At 42.4% G+C, this 25,906-nt stretch overlaps 1 protein-coding gene across 2 annotated transcripts in view; it reads right to left on the bottom strand.

Annotated features, from left to right (window-relative positions):
* Window positions 1–24,142, bottom strand: part of UGDH (UDP-glucose 6-dehydrogenase) — a 28,513-nt gene extending 4,371 nt beyond the window's left edge. The window contains exons 1-9 of one of the 2 annotated variants that reach the window (XM_026699838.2): window positions 23,887–24,142; window positions 16,598–16,766; window positions 15,092–15,193; window positions 12,555–12,755; window positions 12,275–12,472; window positions 11,949–12,096; window positions 9,198–9,292; window positions 4,179–4,309; window positions 2,708–2,841 (exon numbers count right to left, since the gene is read on the bottom strand). In XM_026699838.2, the coding sequence (XP_026555623.2) occupies window positions 2,708–2,841; window positions 4,179–4,309; window positions 9,198–9,292; window positions 11,949–12,096; window positions 12,275–12,472; window positions 12,555–12,755; window positions 15,092–15,193; window positions 16,598–16,766; window positions 23,887–24,140 (1,432 nt within the window). In that variant the 5' untranslated portion in view covers window positions 24,141–24,142. The remainder of the gene's footprint in view (window positions 1–2,707; window positions 2,842–4,178; window positions 4,310–9,197; window positions 9,293–11,948; window positions 12,097–12,274; window positions 12,473–12,554; window positions 12,756–15,091; window positions 15,194–16,597; window positions 16,767–23,886) is intronic. The other variant, XM_087936817.1, reaches the window with a different exon arrangement.
* Between the last annotated feature and the right edge of the window lie 1,764 nt (window positions 24,143–25,906).

Raw genomic sequence — 25,906 nt, 5'->3', positions numbered from 1 at the left:
AGATAATCGCTGGGTGGATGTCAGAAGCAGGCGTCTCCTTACGAGAAGAAACCAACGGGAGCACAGGAGGAGGGCAGATCAGTAATTAGCTGCTGCTCTATAAAAGGAAGAGGAATGACTCTGCACTCTTGTCGGGAACAAATTGTTTGCAAAGAGAACCGAAGACTTTGGCTTGGAGGATTTAAACCTGAAATATCTTGTTGGGACTTGGATTTATTGGGACTGTTAACTTGGACTATCTTGTGGAGGCTGGCTGCGGCTGTTATCAGTGAAGATTCCTGGTTGCTGCCTTTATTGCGAGGACTGCTGCTTTCAGCCTTATCTGTTTATTTTTGGAAGGTGGGACATAACATACATATATATATATATATATATATATATATATATATATATATATATATATATATATATATATATATATAAACATATTCCATTCCAATTCAATTCTATCATTCATATGCATTAAAATCTTAACATCTTTAACATTTCTTTTCAATTGAATATCATACTTCCTTGGGAACACTTATAAACTTTCCATAGTTAATTTTTTTTGTCCCCATATTTCTCACTTATATTTTTATAAATCATTACTAATAATTAAAAATGTTCCCTTTTAATTCTCTCAATCATTTTAATTCATTTATTTATTAACAAACATCCCACTGCATTACAATAAATACTTTATCCATCATCATATTTTCTAAAATTATCTCTATTTGTAATATAACAAAGCTATCTTATGTACCTTTGCAGAATCCCTTTTACAATTAAATTTTCACCCATTATCTCTAAACAAACTTATGGTTACAATCCTTGTATCTTTTCCCTGTTTCTCCATTTCTTGTTTCTGTCTTTTACAACTTCTTTTCCTTGCCTTCTTCCCCCTCTTCTTCTCCCTCCCCTTTTTACCCCCTCGTCCCCTACTTTTAACTCTCTCATCTGTAATCCCCTCTTCTGTTGCTTTCTAATATTATACTTATCTTTCAAATTGTTCTTCTTTTTTATTGTTTTTTCTAATCTTAAACCTTTCACTCTCTTTCCCCCCTTTTCTTTTTTCCCCCCACTTAAAATTATTTGATCAATAGAGATGGCTTCTTCTTTGTCCCAATCTTCTTCTTCTGCAAGCGTTTCTTGTTGTTTCTCATAGTTCCAGATTTCTAAGAATTGAAACACAAAGCCAAAAGAACTTCTCCCTTCTTGTGCGTCTTCTTACCATTTTTAAAGTTCCGTTTTCAGTTCTTCTAAGAGTGATACAATTTTAAAAACTTTTAAACAACCACCCAGTTAATTTTAGTCATCTAGATGCAAAAACCAAAAATCACCAAGTAATCCAAATAATCCAAGGCTGTTTCTACTTGCTTCTTTTTCCACTTTCTCTTCCTGGGGTTCTATTATTTTGTTACCAAGTTTCCATTAAAATGTATCTTTGAGGAATCTTGTTAAAATTTCACTGTAAATTCCTTTTAATTACAGTTCCATTCCTTAATTCCAGGCAGTCTCCTCCATTTTTCCAGATCCTGCCCTTCTATTCTTTTTTTTTCTCCTTTCCAGCTTTTAAAAACTTTTAAATGTCCAGAAATCTTTATTTATCCCTTTGACTTTTATTTTCAGCTTAGATGCCTATTAATGTCAAAGTGGATTTTTTTTTCCAGTTTCTTGCTTAAGTCTCTTAGCTGTCAGTATAAGGAAGGGAAGAAAAAAATCTAATCCTTTCCCTTCTCTCTCTCCTTCGCAGCTTCAAAATCTTCCTTGGGAACAATGTTGTTAAGTTTAAATTCCAGGTTACCTTATTTGTTGCTTTTGCTGTTTGACCCAGTCAACCAAAACTTTATCTTCTTATCTTCCTCCTGCACATTCTTTTCCGGTCAAGTTCTTCTTTGTGGTGGCCATTTCTGACCACCACTACAACCGCATTTGGGAAAGGGAGTAATGGCCAGCTGGGGAGGAGAGATGCAGCTCTCCTCAACCCTGCAGGCAGTCTCCCCCCTCTTCACCACCTCTACGGGGTGGCTTAGCCCCAAAACCAGCCGGCTCGGGGGGCTCCAGCGGCGAGCACGGATCGAAGCCTCGGAGAGACGAGGTTTCGGTCTGTTGCCGAAGAAGCTCAAACCGGAAGTCCCTGAGGGTTACCTGAATGTTAAGGTATTGAGATTTAAGAGCTGACCAGCTGCTGTAAGGCTGATGCAATGAAGGGTGAATCAGCATGGGTATTGCAGTTTTAAGACTATGAGTGGGTCCACAGAAGTCTTTACCACTTTAAGAGGTGTTTATATAAGGCAGGCATTAGAGGGTGTGCTTCTCTCTCCTTGTATTCCTACTCCACTGTAGAGTTCTCCATGCAGAGTTAAGAAGATTGATTGCCTGCTAGGAATTTGCCTACCACATTATTTCTGTATATGTCTTGGATATAAACCACAGTTAAATGTTTAAACCTCTGTGTGCTGTGTTTTGCTCCTGGGTTGTCTCATCATAATAGTCATGCTGCAAATCCTCTGACACTGTATTTTTTAAAAAATTCAATTACAGGATGCAGGTAGCGACCAGTTTATTCTATGGTCAATGATCATTCCAGTTCTTTTCTCTTCCCAATTTTGACATGCATTATGAAAAAAGCTTTTAAATATTTTTTTGTTTTGTTCATCTCACTTATTTTAGACTTGTCTCCTTTCTGAGATTCAAACATTTGTAGAAAGCTCATCCCACTCACCTTGGTCATCCTCAGACACACCTGGGTGAGAAAGATCCAGAATGATTTGCTCTTTCAGTACTTTGGGATCATAGATATGGAGTCTGGCACCTTCGTCCATTAAATATTTGCTGATGTAGATACTGGACGATTCTCTAAAAATAAAACGTACAACGTCCTGAAATCCTTACCTCTGTTAACCATCATCTACAGTTTGACCTAGAATACCTTCTTGGAACTGCTGAAAGAAGGCTCCACACCCATTTACACCACTCAGGTGACCCTGAAGACACAGATAAACCTCCAAGTGGCCTCAACAACCCTCTAAAAGGACGCAAATGACCAGCTGTCTGCAAGGAGTATAAATCCTTCCATTCCCCACCATCCGGCCAGAGCTGAAGAAGCTTCTGGGATGAGAAGCGAAACATCTTCAAAGAAAAACCAAGAAAGTCCAGTGGCCTCTTGAAAAAAAAAAAAAAAAAAGAGGCACCTTTGGGACGAAAAGAAGATGCTTCATTTGACTCACTTTTATGACCGTTGCGGTGTCTCCCAGGATCACGTGATCCTCCTTTTGTGACCTTCTGACCAGCAAAAAGTCAACAAGGAAGCCAGATTCATAACCACCGTGTGACAAACTTAAGAACTGCAGTGATTTACTTAACAACCGTGGCAAGAACGGTCATAAAATGGGGCAAGGGCTCACTTCTCAAATGTCTCGCTTAGCCATAGAAATTTTGTTCTCAAAAGTGGTGGTCATAAGACAAGGACGGCCTGTCATTTGCGGCTTCAGGGGTGTGAGGTACAAAATGTCCCATCTGGTTTTTGAACACACACACACACCCTCCAAAGGAGACAAACCCCAAAATTTCAGCCCATTCCCACCTTCCCTGTTTTTTGATTGGGGGGGGGAGGGAGGCACTTATTTCACTGGGAAAAATGGGGGATCCCCCCCCCAAAGGTTTGGGGCTCTCATCCGCTTTGGCAGTCAAGGCAGTCGTGGCTCATGAGCTGAAAGGATTCGTTTAGTGACAATTTGAAGTTACCAAAAAAAAAAAAGGGACTTATGACCACTTTACACTTATGACCGCTGCCATTTCCTCAAGGTCATGTGATCAAAATTCAGGGGCTTGGCAACTGGCACGATCCATTCCCGGGATCACAATTCCCCTTTTTGCGACCTTCTAACCAGCAAAGGTTAATGGGACAAGCCAGGCTTACTTAACAAACCAAGGTTTGTTACTAATGATTGTACGCATTCACTTTAACAACGGTGGCAGAGAAGGTCTTAATATGGAGCACAAACCTCCCTGAATGAATGTTTCACTTAGCCACATGAAGTTGAGGCTCCACTGTGGTTGTTAAATCAAGGACTGACTGTAATCCCTCCTCACTTCTGACTGACACCAATCCTGGTCCGCATTTCGCACAGCCAGATTGGGGGGTGTTGGAATCTATAGGCCAGGCCTGTGGCTCGAGTTCCCCTCCTTCTTACCTGGTATCTCCTGTGTCCTTTTTGAATGCAAATCCCAAAATAGCAATCTTCTTATCAGTGACCGTGTTGAAGAGGCTATCGATGATGCGGGAAGCAAATCTCCTTCGCTGATAGTCATTCATGTCAATCACCTGCCATTATGGGTTGAAAAAAAAGAAAAGGAGAAAGGGAGAGAGTAAGGCCTCCTTCTTTGTAAACATCAAATGAAATTCAATTGTTTTTCCTTTGCGTCCGAGTTTATAAAAACCCAAAGGCTGGGGAGATTTATGCTGCTCAGAGGTATAAATAAATCTATATACATAAAAGCGAAAGACCACTCACACATCATTACAAAATCTCCAGAACCATAAAGCCTACAGACTTGAAATTTGGCACGTATGATGTTCCTCTTGGCTTCTAGGGGCTCACTAAGAAAGGATTTTTCCAAATGACCATCAGAGCATTAGTATTTTGTATATTATTATTATTAACATGCTCTGATGCTAGGGAGTTCTACTCCCCCTCCCCACCTCTAAAGAAATCTGTTCCAAATACAAAACACAAAAGCAGAGGAGAGGAGTTTCAGTTTCAGAGCATCAAGCAGCTTTAGTACAGAACAGTTGAGCTAAACCACGCCCAGGCTCCTTGCTGTCTCCTTCTTTCTCACACAGCAAATACTTTTTCAGTTTCCGGGAAAAGACCCGAAGACACCTAGACATACATACATACATACATACATACATACAAACACAATACAGAAGTCTGATGATGGCAGATGAGATTCTGCCAAAATGTTTCTACAACTTTAAAAGCACAACTACAATGACGTGGGAAAATACCCGAACAAAGCTGAATACCATATCTATATCTATATCTCTAGATATAAATATATAGATCTTTGGTTATTCGGGTTTTCTCCCATGTAAAATTGGAAGTATCTAGGCGACATTTCGATGAAGTCTCATTCATCATCTTCAGGCTTGTGTCTTCGACTTTGTGCTTTTTGGAGTAATGTGAGCTTGCAGCTGCTTCCTTTCAACTGCTAGTGGGGATGTGACTTGACTGGGTGGGGGCTTGGCTGTGTTCTGATTGGCTGGGGGTGTGTTCTCATTGGTTAGGGGTTTGGCTCTGTTCTGATTGGTTGGGGGGTTGGCTGTGTTCTGATTGGCTGGGGGTGTGTTCTGTTCAGGTGGGGGCTTGGTTGTGCTCAGGTTATTCTTAGTAGCTGGGGATTTGAGCTGGTGAGCTGTGATCCTGTTGTTCGGTTTCGCGTTCATGGTCGTGCCACATCTTCATGGTGGGCATCAGTTCGCTTCATGTATAGGTCGGAGGGGTTTGAAGCGGGTAGTGATGCAGCTGCGGTACGGCTTCTGGTCCGTGGTCATGCCTCATCTTCTGTGTGGGTGTGAGTCTGCTTTCTACATGGAAGTGTGGTGGTGGCATCTTGTGTGGCCCTCGTGGGTGTGGGTCTGGTTTCATTCTTCATGTTAGGTACTTGTTTGTTAATGAGGGCGGGTTTCCAAATGGCTGGTAGGCTGGAGGTATCATCTTGTTTATTCATGCTGTGTGGGCGTTCTTCTTTCTCTATGGCTTCTCTGATTATTCTGTTGTTGAAGTGTTCGGTTTTGGCGATAGTTCTGGTCTTTTTAAAGTTAATCTCATGTCCTGTGGCTTTGAGGTGTTTGTTGGACCAGGGAAGAGGTCGGTTCTTCTTTTTTGATTGGGTTCTTATGTTCTTCAATGCGTGCACTTATTCTTCTGTTGGTTTGTCCAATTTCGTATACTCCCATGCACCACCTGCACCACCACATACATCCAACACCTCACTGTGAGTCTCACAGACGGACAAAATCAGTAGCCTGATGATGGCAGATGAGATTCTGCCGAAACGTTGCTACAACTTTAAAAGCACAACTACAATGACGTGGGAAAATACCCAAACAAAGCTGAATACCATATATGTGTGTGTGTGTGTGTGTGTGTGTGTGTGTGTGTATTATGTATATATGTATATATATACACACACACACATATATATATATTAAGAACATAGTGTGTATTTTAAGAATGTACTAAGCAGAATTCAATTGGAAATTATGTACTATAATGAATGTTATAATTTTAAAGGCATAAGTTGAAGTTTAAATAAGAGTTGAATGGATAAAATTAAAAGATATAAAGGTGTCATACTCCAATTAGTAATTACAGGGGAAAATTTGTTTAATGAGAAAAGATAATTTGAAATTGAAACAGGACAGACAAAAGTATAAATATAATGATTAGAAAGACACTGAAACTTAGAAAAAGATATATAATTGAATTTAGACATGAGACAATTAAAAATAAAGCTGAGAAAACCAAGGGAGGGGAAAAATTATGGAGAAAATGTTAAAATAGTAATAAGATATGGAATAGAACACAAAGATGAATATGAAATTGAGTCTGTGTCTGTATGGAGAAGTGATAACCCGGGTTCATGCTATTCCTAAAACAAGATGTTTTATTTGTATTATGTTTTTGTGAGAACCCAAATAAAATTTATATTAATAAAGAAATGGTGTAGGGTCTGCTTGGGAGGTGAGCTGGACTACAGGGTCCCTTCCAACTCTGTTAATCTGTATCTAAATGTACAAATTCTCACCAAGTATATATGCAAGGGCTGCATCTGATTGTGAAATTTTATGAGATGCATATGTCCAGGTTTATACATACCTATTCTTGAATGGACATGTGTGCACACTTACATAGGTACACGTACACAAACACACACAACACACACACTTTTTCTCACTGTGAGGTCCTTGGTGCTCTCTGAGCTTGGTTGATTTCTTGCAGACGTTTCATTACCCATCTAGGTAGCATTATCAGTGCTAGAAAGAATAATGTTTATATATGTCTATAAACAGACACACCATTCTCATATAACACTGAAGTTACCTAGCTGGGTAATGAAACGTCCACAAGAAAACAACCAAGCTCTGAGAACATCAAAGACCATCCAATACGTAATTTCAGGTTATTTTCCTTTATATTTAGGAATTTATGTTTAAGACAGACCTGCTTGTTTATGTATTAGAGAAGAGGCTACAAATAGCTTAAAAACAATAAATATCCAATAAAAATCATCCCCGGAGGAAGCCTTTTTTAAGGATGGGGAGTTGTAAGAGGTTGATGCTTGAAATCTCCATGTAAAATAGAACCAGTTTCTGCCCATGTTGTGAAGACACATAATGGCACACCATTTAAGATGATGGGGGCCTATGCTTCTGTTATTTGTACCAAAATAGAATAAAATAGAATAGAATAGAATAGAATAGAATAGAATAGAATAGAATAGAATAGAATGGAATGGAATGGAATGGAATGGAATGGAATGGAATGGAATGGAATGGAAGGGAATGGAAGGGAATGGAATGGGATAGAATAGAATAAGAATAGAGTAGAGTAGAGTAGAGTAGAGTAGAGTAGAGTAGAGTAGAGTAGAATAAGGGAATAGAATAGAATAAGGGAATAGCATAGCATAGAATAGAATAGAATAGAATAGAATTAGAATAGAATAGCACAGCGGAGGGTGGGAATAAAGGGGGAGGCAGGGGAAGGATAACCTGTTGGTACAAAGTGGGTGGGTGGGTGAGCGGGAGTGTGCGGGTGCGTGCATGGGCATGGACCGATGGCGGTCCATGTTTTTTTCTTTCCCCAAGCCGGGAAACTTGGACAGAGGGTAGGTGGGTAGGGGTAAAACAGAACAGGCTTGCACTCTTACTCCGGTTGCAATCCGGATTAAGGAGTCACCTGCACCCACCCACTCACCCACTCTGGGGTCTGGGACACATACCCCCAGCAGCCTTCTGTAGCTTGGCAAGCATGGAGTCATAATTGGGATTAGGGGTCGTGGGTGGGTGGGGAAATGGCATGCACCCTTCCCCCCCCCGCTCCACTCGGACTTGCTTGGGCCGGTCCCTCTGGTGCAGCGGGCTCAATGGGGTGGACCTGCGGGGCTGGCACCTTTCTAGCAGCTGTGGTGGCACGTTTGAAAAGTAGAGCAAAGCCAGAGGTCAGTCATTTTTGCTGCAAAGAATCACAAAATCTGGACTGTGCACAAGAAGGGACACACATGTCAATGCAATTCAATGCAACCCAGTCACATGACCACCAAACCACACCTACCCAGCCATGTGACCACCAAGCCACACCCACTCAGTCATGTGCCCACCAAGCCATGCCCACCCAGTCACATGACCATTAAGCCATACCTTCAAATTAGGTCAAACCCACAGAAATTTGAATCCTACCCCTGGGTGGGGGGCACTGAGGATGAGTTTGTAGCACCAAGGGAGCGGTGGACTTGAAAAGTTTGGGAACCAGTGGAATAAGGGAATAAGGAATAGAAGAGAGGAGAGGAGACTAGAGGAGAGGAGAGGAGAATAAGGGAATAAGGAATAGAATAGGAGTGGAGTGGAGTGGAACAGAACAGAACAGAATAGAATGAATTCTTTATTGGCCAAGTGTGGTTGGACACACAAGGAATTTGTCTTTGGTGCAAATGCTCTCAGTATACATAAAAGAAAAGATACATTTGTCAAGAGTCAAGAATCATAAGGTGCAACACTTAATCATAGTCATAGGGTACAATAAGCAATCAAATCATACTAGGAAACAGTCAATATAAATCGTAAGGATACAAGCGACAAAGTTACAAGTGGGAGGGGATGGGTGATAAGGAGTGATGAGAAGATTAATAGTAATAGTAATACAGACTCTGTAAATAGTTGGACAGTGTTGAGGGAATTATTTGTTTCGCAGAGGGATGGAGTTTGAGGGGGAAACTCCGTTTGTGTCTAGTTGTTCTGGTGTGCAGTGCTCTATAGCATCGTTTTGAGGGTAGAAGTTGAAACAGTTTATGTCTGGGATGTGAGGGGTCTGTAGATGTTTTCACAGCCCTTCCTAGCAAAACATCCAGCAATACGATGGGGACCAAATTAGAGTAATCACATTCCCTTAAGTCTTTGAGTTCCCTCCCACAGCTCACCTTTGCCTTACCTGTTGCCAATAGCGAGCCACTTCAGGTAAGTTCAACGCCTCGCAAAGGTAAACCAAATTCAGAACATCTTTTTGGAAACAGCTCCCGCCAAATCCTGTGGGGACAAAAACAGGAATTGAATCTCACTTTCAAGAAGGACAGTTTTTTAAAAAGAACATTTTCAAGTACGTCTCCCTTCTTCCTAGAATGGCCTTTCGCCTTTGTCTACCTGAGGTGAACAGATTTAAGAAATATGGGGCGTCTCTTCTGCATTTGCTCCACATTTGTGGGACTGCCTGAACGAACCTTTCCTTAAGCGCACATTTAATACGATATCCCATTTCTGTACAGGTAGTCCTTGACTTACAACAGTTCACTTAGTGGCCGTTTGAAGTTACAGTGGCACTTATGACTGTTTTTCACCCTTAGGACCGCTGCAGCATCCCCATGGTCGCGTGGGTTACATTCGGACGCTTGGCAACGGGTTCATATCCTGCTGCGCCCAGTGTTTACTACCTACCATGTTTCCCTAAAAATAAGACCCTGTCTTATAATGTTTGTTGCCACCAAAAAAGGCACCAGGTCTTATTTTCGGGGGACATCATCCACTGACTAACCTTATTTTCGTGCGTTGCGCACGGCCTCCTTTTCGCTGTCAGAGGCCTTCTTCTTCTGTGGCTGGCAAGGCTTTCCTGAAGGCCTCTGCAGCCGATAACTGAGCACCGGATCGATCCGGAGCTTTGTTATCACTTACAGGGGCTGTGATGACCCAGGGCATAGCACAAAAGCAACAAAGTCCACAAAAATATGTAAAGTCCCTTTAATACCCCCAACTTGGCCCCCAATGTCCAGTTATCATTGGCTGGAGAAAAAACTCTCCCGAAAACAGTTTTTAAAGGGGAGAAATTTAATCCAAACCAAAAGTACATATAAATTATAAATAAAACCCAACACAAACCACGTTGCAGCAATTAAGCAGACAGGGCAGGATAAGGAATTGCAGACTTTAAAAGATAACGAAACACACAGAGTTGCAAGGATGACAGAACCCAGATAAGACTTGACAAACCAAAATATTTCACATTTTGCTTCCAGCAACTTTGCTGTGTGCAGTTTGCCCTTTTAAAGTTTTCACAGCTGCAGCCAATGAAGGGGATCAGGGCCCTTTCCTCCCCCGTAAAGCACACAATTCATGTTGCTCCCTTCTCTGTTCCTCCCTGCATGCCCTAAGATGAAGAGGGGACGGGCCTGGGTCTTCCTCTGAATGCCCAGCCAGACTGTGCCCTTCCCCAGTTTCCTCCACAACCACTGGAGCCACACTCCTACTCCCTGTCTGCTGTTCCACCTCTCCCTCAGAATCAGATTCCAACAGGGGCATGACAGAGACCTTCAGGAAAGCCTTGCCAGCCTTGCCGGATGCAGAAGAAAGGGCCAGCCAAGCAGCTGTCAGGGTGTGCGAGGCCTGGCTACAACTGTCCAAAGGTAAGTAGTAGGGCAACTCCATACACACCCATCCCCATCCTAGCTTAATTTTTTCCCGTCCACTCTGGAGTGGGTGGGATCTTAATTAGGGCTTATTTTGGGAGTAGGGCTTATATTGGGTGCACATGTAAAAAAAATCAGGCTAGGACTTACTTTCGGGGTAGGTCATATTTTCAGGGAAACACGTTATTTATAGCATCTCCTTCATGTACTATTTATTTAATATTGGTATTCCTTTTATAAGATTCAGAAATCACTCAAATTAAAGTGAAGTCTGTTTAGTGACCGTTCAAAGTTAGAACAGCACTGTAAAAAGTGACTTAGAATTGGTTTTTTTTCACACAACCCCCACAGCAGCCCCGTGGTTTCCAAATTTGGACGCTTGGCACAACTGAACTCATATTTATGACACTTATATGTATGATGTCCCGGGGTCACGTAATCCCCTTTTTATGACCTTCTGACCAGCAAAATTCCACAGGGAAGCCCGATTCACTTCACAGCCATGTGACTAACTTAACAACGGCAGTGATTCACTTAACAATGGCAGTGATTCACTTAACAAATGTGGCAAGGCAGGTCATAAAACAGGGCAAAAATGTACTTGCTCACTTAGCCACAGAAAAATTGGGCTCAACTATGGACGTAAGTCGAGTAATACTGTCATGCCATACCATATAGCTTTATAATATACTATTGTTGCCCTCTAGCACCATGTAGTGGCTGGAGAGAGGAATTTGCCCCAAGTATATTGTTTTGAAGCTGACCCAACCCATTTTACCCATCAGCCTGCACTGTCAAACCAAGGGCATGCTGGGAAGCCAGACTCTATTCCCTTTAGGATTTGGAGAAGGCAGAAGCACAATGAATAATCCATCTTAATCTGTGGCACATGATCATCCAAGGACAAATCCGTATCCCACACACACAGAGCATCGCTGGTGAGATTTAAATTGCTCGTAGTTATTGTTATGTTCAGCAATAACTCAATACTGTCCATCTTGTATTTGGTTCCCATTGTATGTATCCCTATTTTCCCCAGCTTCACCATAACCTGTTCTTTCAATAAAGCATCCACATCTATGCACATGGTCTGTTTTATTGGAGGATAGGTGGGTTTAGCTGCATGTCAACCTGCATACATACATGTAGTGGGGACAGAACAAATACCCTGCACTATAGAAGCCAGGCTTATATAGATGTTTGCCTTTCAGGGCAGCTTAGGAATAATTTTAACTAAACTCCTTGGATTTCTCACAACTAGAATGACACCACGCTTCAGAACTTACCAACGCTGGCCTTCAAAAACTTGTTTCCAATTCTTTGATCCATTCCGATGGCTCTGGCCACCTCTTCGACATCGGCTCCCGTGGCTTCACACAGGGCACTGATGGAGTTGATACTGGAAATCCTCTGAGCGAGGAAAGCGTTGGCTGCCTTGAAACAAACAGAAAGCAAAGCACAACATTGTTCCAGTTGAAATGCAGGAACCAGGCAACAAAGCTAACCCACCGGGGTCCCTTCCAACTCTGTTCTTCTGTAAGAACTTTGAATGGATGTTAAATGAAAAGATTGTAAATCGAGGACTACCGGTGGGCCATTCTATGATACCAACCAGCTTGGAGAGCTCCGAAGACCACGTATTCGTGGTCAGGATCTTCTCTCGGGGCACCCACTGCTCGTAGACGGCACTCAACGCCCGGACGGCTTTTTGCCCCTCGGGGGTCTCGTCTCCCCCTATCAATACGCGGTCTGGATTCTTGAGGTCGTTGACAGCCGTGCCCTCCGCTAAGAATTCCGGGTTGGACAAGACCTGCGAGCCAAGGACAAAGACCGATTTCCAGGCGCACAGATGAGAAGCACCTCGCTTCGGTTCCCGATTCTCAATATTTTACCTGCAGATTTAAATTTGGTTTGGTGTTGGCGTCGAATATGCGGCGGATGCTCTCCGCAGCCCGCACAGGTACGGTGCTTTTCTCAGTCACAATTTTATAACCGTTGGAGTTCTGCACGATCCGTCTTGCGCAAGCCTCAATATATTTCAGGTCCGCAGCCCGGCCTTTCCCCATTCCGTAGGTCTTCGTGGGCGTATTAACCTAGGTTAAGAGATTGCTTGAAAGAGGAGACATTCTCCGGAAAAACCACCTGTTACTTACTGGGCTTTAGGAACAACTTTAGATCACTAAGAAAATTGTGATCTTATTTTTGTTAAGAGCTGGAAAAACACTTAGTGCATCTGAAGTCCTTCACTTTCAAGTATTGTCAGTTTGTCAGAATCCACACTCTACCGCCAAAGTTTGCCCGCCCATAGGGGTTAATTTATTGAAATGTTCATTGTTCCAGCGCATGCATGTGTGCCGGCCAGCTGCTTTTCGCACACGCGGGAGCGCCAGAAACTGGAAGAGTCAGCTGGTCTTTGCGCATGCATGCGCATTAGAAACTGGAAGACCAAGTGGCCTGTGTGCATGCATGTGCCAGGAAACTAAGCTCATAGTTTCTGGCACGCATGCGCATTCCCGTTTCAGCACTTGGTGCCAAAAAGGTTAACCAGCATTGTTATAGCATCTTAAAAATACAGAACCATCCTTTGAATAAAATAATTTAACCATTCCTGCTTTATCTTCCTTGCCATGGAAATAGTATGTATTTCTATTTTCTTAATACTTTCTTAATACTTTGTGAACTGTCATCGTTTTTATTAACAAGGTTCACTGTATTCTTACTGCAAGAGAATTTTATTATTATTATTTTATTCAAAGATGAAAATATATATGGATATTCATTTGGATATCACTTCTGGATTTTGCGCTTGTGATTTAAAAAAAAAATGAAACTGACTTTGGTTTTGTTGCTCAGAAAAAAATATCGTTATACAAATGGCTAGTTATATATTAATGTATAAAAGCAAAAAGTTGAGGTTGCTCTGTTTTTATTTTCAACTGTGCTAAGAGTTGGAAGTCATGCCTTTTTTCTTTCTTTCTCCTCCCTTATATCTCACATCCCCATTTCCCCACTCCTTTTCCTTCCCTTAATTTCCTCTTTTATTTGTATTTTATATAATAAAACAAATGATCTTTAAAAAAAAAATACAGAACCATCCTGAAATTCTACATACATATAGGGCAGAGGTCTCCAAACTTGGCAACTTTAAGACTTGTGGGTTTCCACTCCCAGAATTCTTCAGGAGTTGAAGTCCACAAGTCTTAAAGTTGGCAAGTTTGGGGACCCCTATTATAGGGTCTCCCCTACGGATAGTGGGGAGCGATGTTGATGGGTGTGTAAAATGAGTAAGAGTTTTTTTACAACTTTCCAGTTGCCATTATGAGGATTTTGATTCTGCTCCCACCCATCCAATTCCCAGCAGAATTGTATGCCAGAATTCCTACTTCTAAGGAGTTACTTCCTTTTAGCAGGGATAATGTAGAGCTAAATCAAGAAAAATGTAATTTTTTACAAGTTTTTTTTATATTATTCAGAAAGTTAAAACAAAAGCTCCTAAAAGGATTTTTTTTTTGCAAAAACAAAATAAAATTAGACAAAACATTTTAAAAATTGTCTGATTTTGTTTTGTTTAAGCAAAATGTAACTTCTTGTATTGCAAAAAGGGGCGTATCTAAATGCCTCTCGTGAACAACATATATAAATTTGGAACCTAAGTGTCCTCTTTTTAAATTCCAAAATATGTTGTCTTCTGTTGCTTAATGGAGAATAATTCCCAATGAATTTAGAGGGATTTCTGTCATTGTCAATTAATTAAACTATGCATTATTAGCACCAAACATGGAATCTGGAACACAATCCTTTCTTAACCCCACTTTTCAAAGTAATTCTGGAAAACCTATCATTGAATGAGAGTAGATGATCTGTAATTAAAGGTAAAGGTTCCTGTAGCAAATACGTCGTTCTGGCTCTGGGGTGTGTGTGTGCTCATCTCTGTGTCAAAGGCAAAGAGCCAGCACTGTCCGAGGACTCTCCATGGTCATTTGGCCGGCATGACTAAATGCCAAAGGTGCATGGAACGCTATTACCTTCTCACCAAAGTGGTCCCTATTCTTCTACTTGCATTTTTATGTGCTTTTGAACTGCTAGGTTGGCAGAAGCTGGGACAAATAATGGGAATTCATTCCATTACGCAGCGCTAGGGATTCGAACTGCTGAACTGCTAACCTTTCTGATTGACAAGCTCAGCCTCTTAGCCACTGAGTCACAGGCATCCCCAATATTCTCCTTTTTAAACTAACTGTTCTTCTGGAACTGACCAATGGAAGTTTTTACCTGGTACCATAATTCCCCTCCTGATCGTCTTTGTCCAATGAATTTGGAAGCTGAGTAGAAATATTGCTGCCATTTGTGATTAACTGAGTTTCTCCTCCTGATTTTCTCCCGTTTCCCACCGATCTGAACTTTTTAAAAGGTCAAATTAATTACTTACAGAAATGAATACCAGATCGGCTTCTTTGATAGCATCATCAATGTTGGTGGAGAAAAAGAGATTCTTCCCTCTGCAAGATTCTACTACCTCTTTAAGTCCTGGCTGGAAAAAAGAAAGTCAATAAATAAAGCATTTTCAATGGGTTTTATTCAAGAAGAACATGGCTCAAAGGGATCAATAAATACATAAAAATCAAAATTAAAAAAGCAACTTCATTCCTTCACTGTACATCAACAGAGGCTTGCGAGGTCCTTGGTACTCTCTGAACTTGGTTATTTTCTTACAGACGTTTCACTACCCAAATAGGTAACATCAGCAGTGCTAGTAAGGAGTGGGGTACGGGGCAAGCCACCTGTAAGCGAGGAAACAGCGAGGAAACCACTAAGCTCAGAGAACACCATGGAGTCTCAGTTCTCCTCCTTCACTCTGCAAGCCACAATCCCCTTTTAGCACTGATCATGTTACCTAGTTGGGTAATGAAACGTCTGCCAGAAAACCACCAAGCTCAGAGAGCATCACAGACCACTTCCTCCACACTTTCCTAATGTCTATGCAAAAGGACAGCCATTCAAAACTTGTCATCAACCTAATTCCTATTCTGAAAACAACATTTATTGAGTGAGCTTGTCCTTATTCTGTTCTGCCCCATGGGCAGTTATGAAGGTGTCATGCCCCTGTCGGAGTCTGACTCAGAGGGGGAGGCTGAGCAGCTGGAAGGGAGTGGGAGTATGGCTCCACTGGCTGTGGAAGAAACTGGGGAAGGGCACAGTCCGGTTGGGCAGAGCAGGGAAGAGGTAAAGCAAGGGAGAGGGAAATCAGAGGAAGACCCAGGCCCACCCCCTTTTCATCCTAGGGCACGCAGGAAGGAATGGAGAAGGGAGCAATGTGAGTTGCATGGCTTATGGGTGAGGAAACGGCCCTGATACCCTTCATTAGCTGCAGCTGGGGACACAGTGTTTAAAAAGGGAAGCTGCACACAGCAAAGCTATTGGGAGCAAAGCATGAATTATCTTGTATCGTCGAGGCTTATTTGGGTTCATGGCGTCTTCCCAACTGTGTGTGTTTTGCTGGGCTTTCAAGTCTGCAATTCCTTCTCCTGCCCTGTCCAGTTAATTGCTGCAGTGTGGTTTGTGTGGATTTTAAGTTACAGTTTGTATGTACTTTGTTTTCGGACTGAATTTCCTCCACTTAAAAATTGTTCTTGGGAGAGTTTTTTTCTCCAGACAAAGATAACCTGGACATTTGGGGCAAAGCTGGAGGTATTAAAGGAACATTTCTTGCTTATTTGACTGTATTGCCTTTGTGCCATGCCCTGGGTCATCACAGAAGGTGTAACAGGAGGTTCTTTTGATAGTCATCCTGGAACAGTACATTAAAATGATTAACAATAAGAACAGATTTCAAAAAGGTAGCAGCAGTGTTGCAGGAATCTAGACGCGTGAAATGCAGCATAAAAACACCAGAACAAAAAAGTAAGGATGGAAAATATTACTGAGCCCACTATACCTCATAAATGGGAAGGATGTCAGAATTCCAGGCCCCGATTCGAGCTTCGTTGACATCAACCACGGTGACTTGAATTTTGGGGCACATCTGAGCAATAACACTGCATGTTGGCCCACCAACATAGCCAGCACCAATACAGCAGATTTTCTTAATTTCAAACATGACCAATCTGGTGAGAATTAAGAAATAAATTGGGACGGGGTCTATTAGAACAGAATTTTAGAATAGAACAACAACTATATTGTCACTTTAAAGGTACACGAATCAGCATACCTTAAAACGAAATCTCGTTGCATTCAGTTCTCAAAAGATAACCATTACATGTGTGTGTGTGTGTGTGTGTGTGTGTGTGTGTATCTATATCTATATCTATCTATCTATCTATCTATCTATCTATCTATCTATCTATCTATCTACTATGACGTGGGAAAATACCCGAGCAAAGCCGAATGCCATACATGTAAGTACCCGCGAAAACTTAAGAAAAAATATATATATATATACATACATACACATACACACACATACATACATACATACACCCATATATGGAGATATATGACACAGAGAAACATCACAGTCTAGTTTGAATGTATACACATACATAGCAGTACCTCATATAGAAAGTCTGTACAGAGAGTGGTGAGGATAACGGAGATTATAGGAAGCTTACCCCATTATTCAGGACACTGCTTATAAGTGCTATGTGCTTAGAATTCAAAGCAAAGATTTGAAACTGGATTTGTTTCTTGCTTAGTTCCAAGAAAACACAACATTTACCAGTTGCCATTATAATCAGAATAATCAATTATGATTGCTGTAATAATAAATTATATTTCTTCTTCTGTCCTGGTTACTTTTTTACAGAGGCATGATTGAGATCATTTTAACAAACTGCATCGCTGTTTGGTTTTATGGCTCCAATGTCTCGGATAGAAAGTCCATACAGAGAGTGGTGAGGACAGTGGAGATTATAGGAAGCTCGTTTCCCATTATCCAGGATACTGCCTATAAGCACTTTGTGCTTAGAGCTCAAAGCATTGTTAGAGACCCCACACACCCACTCCTCACAGTCTGTTTCTGTCGCTCCCTTCTAGGAGGAGGTTTTGAAGTATCTCTAGCAGGATTACTAGGTTGTGTAACAGCTTTGTTCCTTAAGCCATCTGTCTTGTAAACTTGCAAGATTCTTTTTTCCCCGCCATGTATAGAATGTGTATCAGTGGAGACAGAAGAACTAGCTTTAAAAGGGCCTCTGCTGATCAGCAACTTGCCTCCACAGTGCCACGCCTGCCCTCAATTTTGGATCCTTTTGGAACAGATAAACAGAGAAGGGTTCTTAATTCCCTACAACAGAGTTCTCTAAACTTGTTCTGACCCAAACCCTTTTCCAATAAAACAAACACGAACCAAAGGGAAGAGAAACCTTTTAATGACTCTTATGAATCCCTGGTTAAAAGGCTGCTGCAAACTAATTAACTTTGATAAACAGAAGCCTCACCAAAACTGTGCGAGGCTGCCAAGAATAACAGATAAGGTTACCTAGAGATATTTTACAACACAAGAGTCTTTAAGTACCAACTTAAGACACTGCAATGTCCACAAGGCTTGAGTTTCAGAACGTCTTTGCTTCCTGCAAAGAATGTCCAATTCACAGCTGGCTTTTATCTTCTTGAAGGAGGGGCCATTACCTTGCAGCCTTACTCCTGAGTCACCCATGCTGCTGTAGCTACTCTTTCCTGCGAGCAGCCCTGCGCACACTTGGCACAGGCTCCTCGGGAATCTCATCGCTGCCAGCCTCCACAATCTCTGAAGGTAGCAGTCCCCTCCCTGGTGGTCCTGGCCCCTCATCTGAGTCCTCGCTGTCCTCAGCCATCCACACCTGCTGCCGGCTAACTACAACAAAACTTGGCAACTTTAAGACTTGTGGACTTCCAACTCCCAGAATTCTCCAGCCAACATTGAGTTTGCCAATTTTGGAGAGCCATGCCCTAAAATAACCAAGTCAATTACTTAATGATTACAACACTGAGAAGGATCATACAAAGCCCCATTTTTCAGACTATAGGTACTCAACCTACAACCACAATTGAGATCAAAATTTATCTTGCTTTAATATTTAATATTACACGTTTTGACCGCAGCAAGAATTGTATACACACAGTAGTGGAAGAAGGGAAACACCCCGTTAAGAGGATATGATAAGGAAGATGCTAGACTGTGCAGAAATGGACAGACTCACAGTAAAAAAAAAGATATACAGAATACTACTCAACATGGAATAGGTTTTATCAATGGTTAGAAACACGAGGTAGAAGTTGGAAGGCGAAAGAATCAGGTGAGGGAGACTTGGAAAGAGACACTGTCTGTATTATCGGTAGAGGAATGTAAGTATTAGAATGATAGAGGAGTTGACATATGATACGATGGTCAGAATTTTTTTTGTACAAAAATTTGTATATATACATTTGCATATACATTATTACTTCTGTTTTATGGCAATTGGAATGCCACAGCCCATTACACTGTATTCAATATATTTATAAGTAAGCAATAAAAAATATTCTAAAAAAATATATCTTGCCAAGTGAGAAATTTGTGCAGTGCGTTTTGCTCCATTTTACGACTTTTCTTGCCACGTGGTTAAGTGAATCACTGCAGTTGTTACATTAGTAACATGGTTGTGAAGGAAATCTGACTTCCCCCATGGGCTTTGCTTGGAGGGAATCATATGACCCTGGGGCACTGCAACGGTCATAAATAGGAACCACTTATCAAGTTAAGATAACAGATAATCCGAGTTAGAAGGGACCTTGTAGGTCATCTAGTCCAACCCCCTGCCCAAGTGGGAGACCCTACACCATTTCCGACAAATGGCAGTCCAATTTCTTCTTGAAAATCTCAAGTGATGGCGCTCCCACAATTTTCCAGAGAAAGCTGTTCTGTGGGTTGATCGTTCTCACTGTCAGAAAGTTTCTCCTTATTTCCAGGTTGAATCTCTCCTTGTTCAGTTTCCCTCCATTATTCCTCGTCTGGCCTTCTGGGGCTTTAGAAAATAGATTGATCCCCTGTGGCAGCCCTTCAAATATTGGAAGGCTGCTATCCTGTCTCCCCTGGTCCTTCTCTTCCCTAGACTAGCCATATCCCAGTTCTTGCAATCGTTCTTTGTATGTTTCAGCCTCCAGTCCCCTAATCATCTTGCTTGCTCTTCTCTGTACTTTTTCTAGGGTCTCAACATCTTTTTTATAGTGTGGTGACCAAAACTGAATGCAGTATTCTAGGTGTGGTCTTACTAAGGTTTTATAGAGTGATATTAGTACCTCCCTTGTTCTCAATTGTATCCCTCTGTTAATGCAATTTAGGATTGCATTGGCTTTTTTGGCTGCTGCAGCAAAGTTTTCGTAAATCACGGTACTGCAACGGTCAAAAGTGTGAAAAACGATCGAAAGTCACTTTTTCCAGTGCTGTTGTAACTTCGGTCACTAAACAAACTGTTGTAAGCCGAGGACTACCTGTACTGAATTATAAACCATGAAAAAAAAAGAAAGAAATGAAGTTCGGACAGGCTCCCATTGACTTGGTAAGCAGCAGCATTTTGAGGAAATACGGTAACGATCCCCACAATAAAACGCCTTCCTTGCAGCCCCTCCTCTTTTGGGAAGCAGTTGGTTAAGGAGTCACTTCCCTTCCCCCAAGACAGCATTTTTTCTCTCTCTCTCCTTTTTCTTGCAAATACAAGGAAGAAACCTCTGAGAAGGGAGGAGTGGGAGATTGCCCAATTGAGGCACCCTCCTCTCAACGGAATCTGGGTGGATTTCAACACTGGTTGGCCTGGTGGATTAGACATTCTTGTCGCTGATTAATCCCTTCAAATGGCAAACATCCTTCAGTTTTCTTCAAGGGGGAGAGGGTGAAAAGGAGGGCTGGACTGGATTTACACACGTTCCCAGGCGGAAGATTCACTTACTATGGCAGAAGAGAGTTGGAAAGGACCTTGGAGGTCTTCTAGTCCAGCCCCAGTTCAAGCAGAAGACCCCATAGTACCATTCTGGACAAATGGCTGCCCAATCTCTTCTCAAAAACCTCTAAATGATGGAGCAGCCACAGCTTCTGTTCCACTGAGTAATTATTCCCACTGCTGGGAAATTCCTCCTTCGTTCTAGGATCTCCCCTCAGTTTCCACCCATTGCTTCTTATCCTATCTTCAGGTACTTTGGAGAATAGCTTGACCCCCACTTCTTTGTGGCAGCCCTTTCAAATATTGCAAAACTGCTATCATGTCACCTCTAATCCTTTTCAGTAGACTAGAAATATCCAATTCCTACAACTGTTCTTCCTACGACCTCTGCCCCCTTCCTAATCTTTGCTGCTCTTCACACTTTCTGGAGTCTCAACTCTACTGAGTAAGGGTTTCCCTCTGTGGATCCCACTGGATTTCAAAAAGTTACACCACCCTCCCCCAGTAATCTCATTAACTTAACGGATCTGAAGGTCACGTAACTTCCTTTCGACCCAATTAAGTCACCCTGCTGTTATTATCTGCTGTTTAGCCATTTCTTAGAATACAAGAATCACCAAGGCTGACCTAATCCAGCATTTTATATTCTACATACCAGTACGTGCTTCCAGATCAAATAGTTCTGGATTTGTGATTAAAATCAGCATTTCAATCCAAGTCTGTCAATCAGAAACCAGAAGCTCTGAACTATTTATTTATTTGCAGCAATCAACAGATCTAGTAATACTGGTCAGCATGAATCCAAAATGTTCAATTCATCCCATTGTTGCCTCATAAGTCAGAGGCGAAATATGTTCTCCAGATGTTATTGGGTTGTAGTAACTTCTGTTCACCCTTACCATAGCAAAGACCAATAGAGATTTTAACATCTGGGAAGACAGCACTTTCAGGAAAGACAGGATGATTCCTTATTTATTTATTTTTGGATAGGAAGGAAAAAAGCTACGAGGACATGGCTTTCCTTAAGGCCTGTCTTACTGATTGACCACAAATATGGAAACTTACCAAATATGGTAAGAAATGAAGCAAACTCTGCTATTAAAGAAGGAATATAAATGCCTTTCTTTATAACTTTTTGAAATAAAGCATAGCGGGTCGACAATGGAATGCTAAATCTTGAACTTAACTATGAGATCTCAGTAACTCTTGGTCAATAAACATGGATATTCATTGCGCTTGGAACCAGACATGGTGGCTGGAGAAAAAAATTCTTCTTTGGCACTCAATTATGTCTTTCATTTGCGGTCCAGCCACAGGTCTCAATTCCTAAAAAAAAATCTTTATTTCATCATAAGCAAGTTACTGTATAAAGGAGAACAATCTTAAGTTTCCATCTATTTCAACTGCATGAAAAAAAAATAGGGCTAATATTGTAGGGATCAGAAACACAAGATTAGAGTGATTTTATTATCATTCCTTCTTATAATTACAATTATAACCCTGAAAATGTTTTTTTTCACGCAACCTATAGAATGTTAATAGCAAACTACAAACCATCTTAAATCCCAGTTGTGCTGGTGTAGAGATTTCTAGTGCTCCTGAATAGTTTGTCACCCACAAAAAGATTTATGTCTTTTTCAATGGATTCCAGACCTACACAATTTGCTTAAGGGACCTTGAAATACCATCCTAAATATATCCAATACAGAACCTGGGGAAGAAAAATGATTTATCTTCATTTTTCCCTAGCCCTTAATACCCACTCCTCCAATGTCACAGGACTTGTTCTAAGAATAAAAACGCCCTGTCCTCGAAAGAAAAATCAGGATAGAAACTAGAAGTACTAGGACTTGTTCAAAGAATTAAAAAACCAGGATAGAAACTAGTGGTCTAGCAACGCTGTAGCACTCAGGCAAGGATACAATAGACAATACGGTAAAACAAACACAGTACTGAAAATTAATGAAGACAACATGCAGATGACTTTAAAAAGAGTCTTTTGGAAATTATAGATTGCTTTAAAACAACCTCTAGGAAAGGAAGGAGGGCTGCCTGCTACATATTCTTTCTGAACTCAATGATCGCAGAGCCAGGGAGGATAATTATTCCAGTTTAAACAGATTGAATCAATGAAGGATGCAGAATAAATTGGCTCATCCATGAGGTCTTAAGAGAGGGGAACCCCGTTTTATAATCCCCTCCAAAACAAGCATGATTTCCCTTCCACATTTCCATGGGTGGATGGGAGACCAAAGCAGCTCCACAATAAACGTCTTTTGGGAGCACCAATCCAGACAGTCTTGAGCCTCGGGCCTCTCACTTAGGCTGGGAAATTCCCAGAAGGAATGAAATCCGGGGTGTGGAAAGCGTGGAAGAGAAAGCATCCCGCCTCCAACCCGCCACCCCACATCTTTCCTTGCAGCCTCTTGCCCCACATCACAGGAAAAAGAGTCTGGGGAGGGAGGGAGACCCACCTCAGCCAGAGAAATGGAGGAAATGGGATGTTTTAAAAAAGGAGGGGAGAGAGAGAGAGAAAGGGGGAGAGAGAGAGAGAAAGAAAGAAAAGAAAGATTCACCTCAGCCAGAGAAATGGAGGAAATGAGATGCTTTAAAGGAAGAGAGAGAGAGAAAGAGAGGAAAGAGAGAAAGAAAGAAAGAAAGAAAGAAAGAAAGAAAGAAAGAAAGAAAGAAAGAAAGAAAGAAAGAAAGAAAGATTCACCTGAGCCAGAGAAATGGAGGAAATGAGATGTTTTAAAGGGGGAAGGGGAGAAAGGAGAGAGAAAGATGGAAAAGAAGAGAGAGAGAGAGAGAGAGAGAGAGAGAGAGAGAAAGAAAGAAAGAAAGAAAGAAAGAAAGAAAGAAAGAAAGATTCACCTGAGCCAGAGAAATGGAGGAAATGAGATGTTTTAAAGGGGGGAAGGGGAGAAAGGAGAGAGAGAGAGACAGATGGAAAGAAAGAGAAAGAAAGAAAGAGGGAAAGAAAGAAAGATTAGCCTCAGCCTGAGAAATGGAGGAAATGAGATGTTTTAAAGTGGGGGAGGGGAGAAAGAAGAGAGAAAGATGGAAAGAAAGAGAAAGAGAGAGAGAGGAAAGAAAGAAAAAGAAAGGAGAGATGGAAAGAGTGAAAGAAAGGACCCACCTCAGCCAGAGAAACTGAGGAAACAGGACGTTTTAAAGAGGAAGGGAGGGAGGGGAAAGAAAGAGAGATGGAGAGAGTGAGAATGAGAGAGAAAAGGGAGGGAAGGAAGCGCCTCCCCCGCTTCACACACACCGCACAGCCAGCCAGCCTGTCTCCCTCCCTCCCCCCCGCTCCCCGACCCTCGAGGCCGACTACCTGCGGGGCGGCGAGGCGGGCGAGGGGCTGGCGGAGGCGAGGCAGCAGCCGGGCGGCAGAGGCCGAGTGGGGCCGCCCCGCAGCTCCTTCCCTCTTTTAAAGAGGCGCCTTCCCAGGCCAGGAGGAGGGGGAGAAGGGGGAGGGGAGGCTCTCCCCCAGCCCGGCCCGGCCCCCTTTAGGCACGGAGGCGGCCCAGGGCGAATTGCGCCGCCGGAGCCGGGCTGGGCCTCGGAGCGGACGGGGAGGGCGCCCATCGCCGCCGCCTCCTCCCCTTCCGCCGGCCGGGTCTCCTTCCCGCTTGGCCCCGGCAGGGATGGATGGAAGGGAGGGAGAAAAGGAGAGAGGATCGGCAAGGAAGAAGGAAGAAAAGGAGAATGGAAGGAACGGGTGGGAGGGAAGGAAGGAAGGAAAAAGAGGGAGACAAGTGAAATGGGAGGGAAGAAGGGAGGGAGAGGAGGAGGAAGAAAGGAAAAGAGGGAGGCAAGTGAAAAATAGGGAAGAAGGGGGAGGGAGGAGAAGGAAGGAAGGAAAGAAAGAAGGAAAAGAGGGAGACATGAAATGGGAGGGAAGAAAGGAGGGAGGGAAAGAATGAACAAGGGGGAAAGGGAGGACAGGGTGGGAAGGAAGAAGGGAGGGAGGAAGAAAGGAAAGAGAAAGAAGGGAAAGAGGGAGGCAAGTGAAATGGAAGGAAGGAATGCAGAATGGACAAGGAATAAAGGGACGACAGGGTGGGAGTGAAGAAGGAAGGAAGAGGAGGAAGGAGGAAGGAAGGAGAGAAGTGGAAGGGAGGGGGGAAGGAAAAAGAGAGGGAGGGAAGGAGAAAGGTGTTAGGAGAAGCGAAAGGGAAGGAAGGAGGACAGACAAGGAAGGACACGGAAGGAAGGAATGCAGAATGGACAAGGAATAAAGGGAGGACAGGGTGGGAGGGAAGAAGGATGGAAGGAGAGAAAAGGAGAAGAGGAAGGGGAGAAAAAGGAAGGAATGGCCCCGGCGAGAGAGGTGGGAAAAGGGCAGAAGCCCAGCAGGCCAAGGGGTGGGTTTCTTTCTGGGCTTCCCACTTTTCCACCCCATCCCTGGCTCCTTGAGGTTTTCCAGAGCAGGGGTCGCCAACCTTTTGGACCTCAGGGATCACCAAACTCATAATTTTAAATCCCAGGGACCTCTAATCGGTACTGTGGGCATGGCCTAATTTGTGGGTGTGGCTTGGTGGTCATGTGACTGGCTGAGCATGGCTTGTATGTAAATATTATAAATATTTATATAAATATTGAATTTTTTTTATAAAAAAAGAGCAACCTTTACCCAAAATCAGGCAAAGCAGGCAGGCAGATTGAGTTGCTCACAGAATCACAGATTCATTCAAAGATCTATCTATCTGCCATCAACTACCTCAGTCTGTCACATAAAATTTGCTTGCAAGCAAACTCATAAAATTTGCTAGCAAGAAACTCACAAAATTAACTCACACCATGTATGTAAATGGTTAATTTACATACATGGTTATTTTTTTATTAAAAAAAGAGCAACTTTTACCCAAAATCAGGCAAAGCAGGCAGGCAGATTGAGTTGCTCACAGAATCATTCAGTGATCTATCTATCTGCCATTGCCTACCTGAGTCTGTCACACAAAATTTGCTTGCCCTGAGTCTGCACTGAATAATAGAACCTTCAGTCCTAAGGAAGGTTAGGCTCTGCGTTTAAGCTCCAAATCTTAAGATCTAAAGACTAGCTAGAAAGCAAGAAATGCAACCATTTCCTGCTTTCTAGCTAATCTAAATCTCCCGGCACAGCAGAACAGATGATGGTCGGAAAAAGGAAAAACAGCAATTTAGCAGGCAAGTTTACCGGGTAAGGTTCCCATGGGCCATGTGGGCGGCACAGCCTTGTGTTTCTGCTCAGCCTAGATTAATTGCTTTGGGAGGTGCTCGGGGGGTGACATTTCTCTGCGGCCCACCAAAATTTTCTCAGGGCCCACCGGTGGGCCACGGCCCACCAGTTGGCGACCGCTGTTCCAGAGGAT

This window comes from Pseudonaja textilis, chromosome 6, assembly GCF_049901715.1.
Source record: "Pseudonaja textilis isolate UNSWEBS1 chromosome 6, rPseTex1.2, whole genome shotgun sequence".
Taxonomy (NCBI): domain Eukaryota; kingdom Metazoa; phylum Chordata; class Lepidosauria; order Squamata; family Elapidae; genus Pseudonaja; species Pseudonaja textilis.
This window is presented reverse-complemented; position numbering and strand designations above follow the sequence as displayed.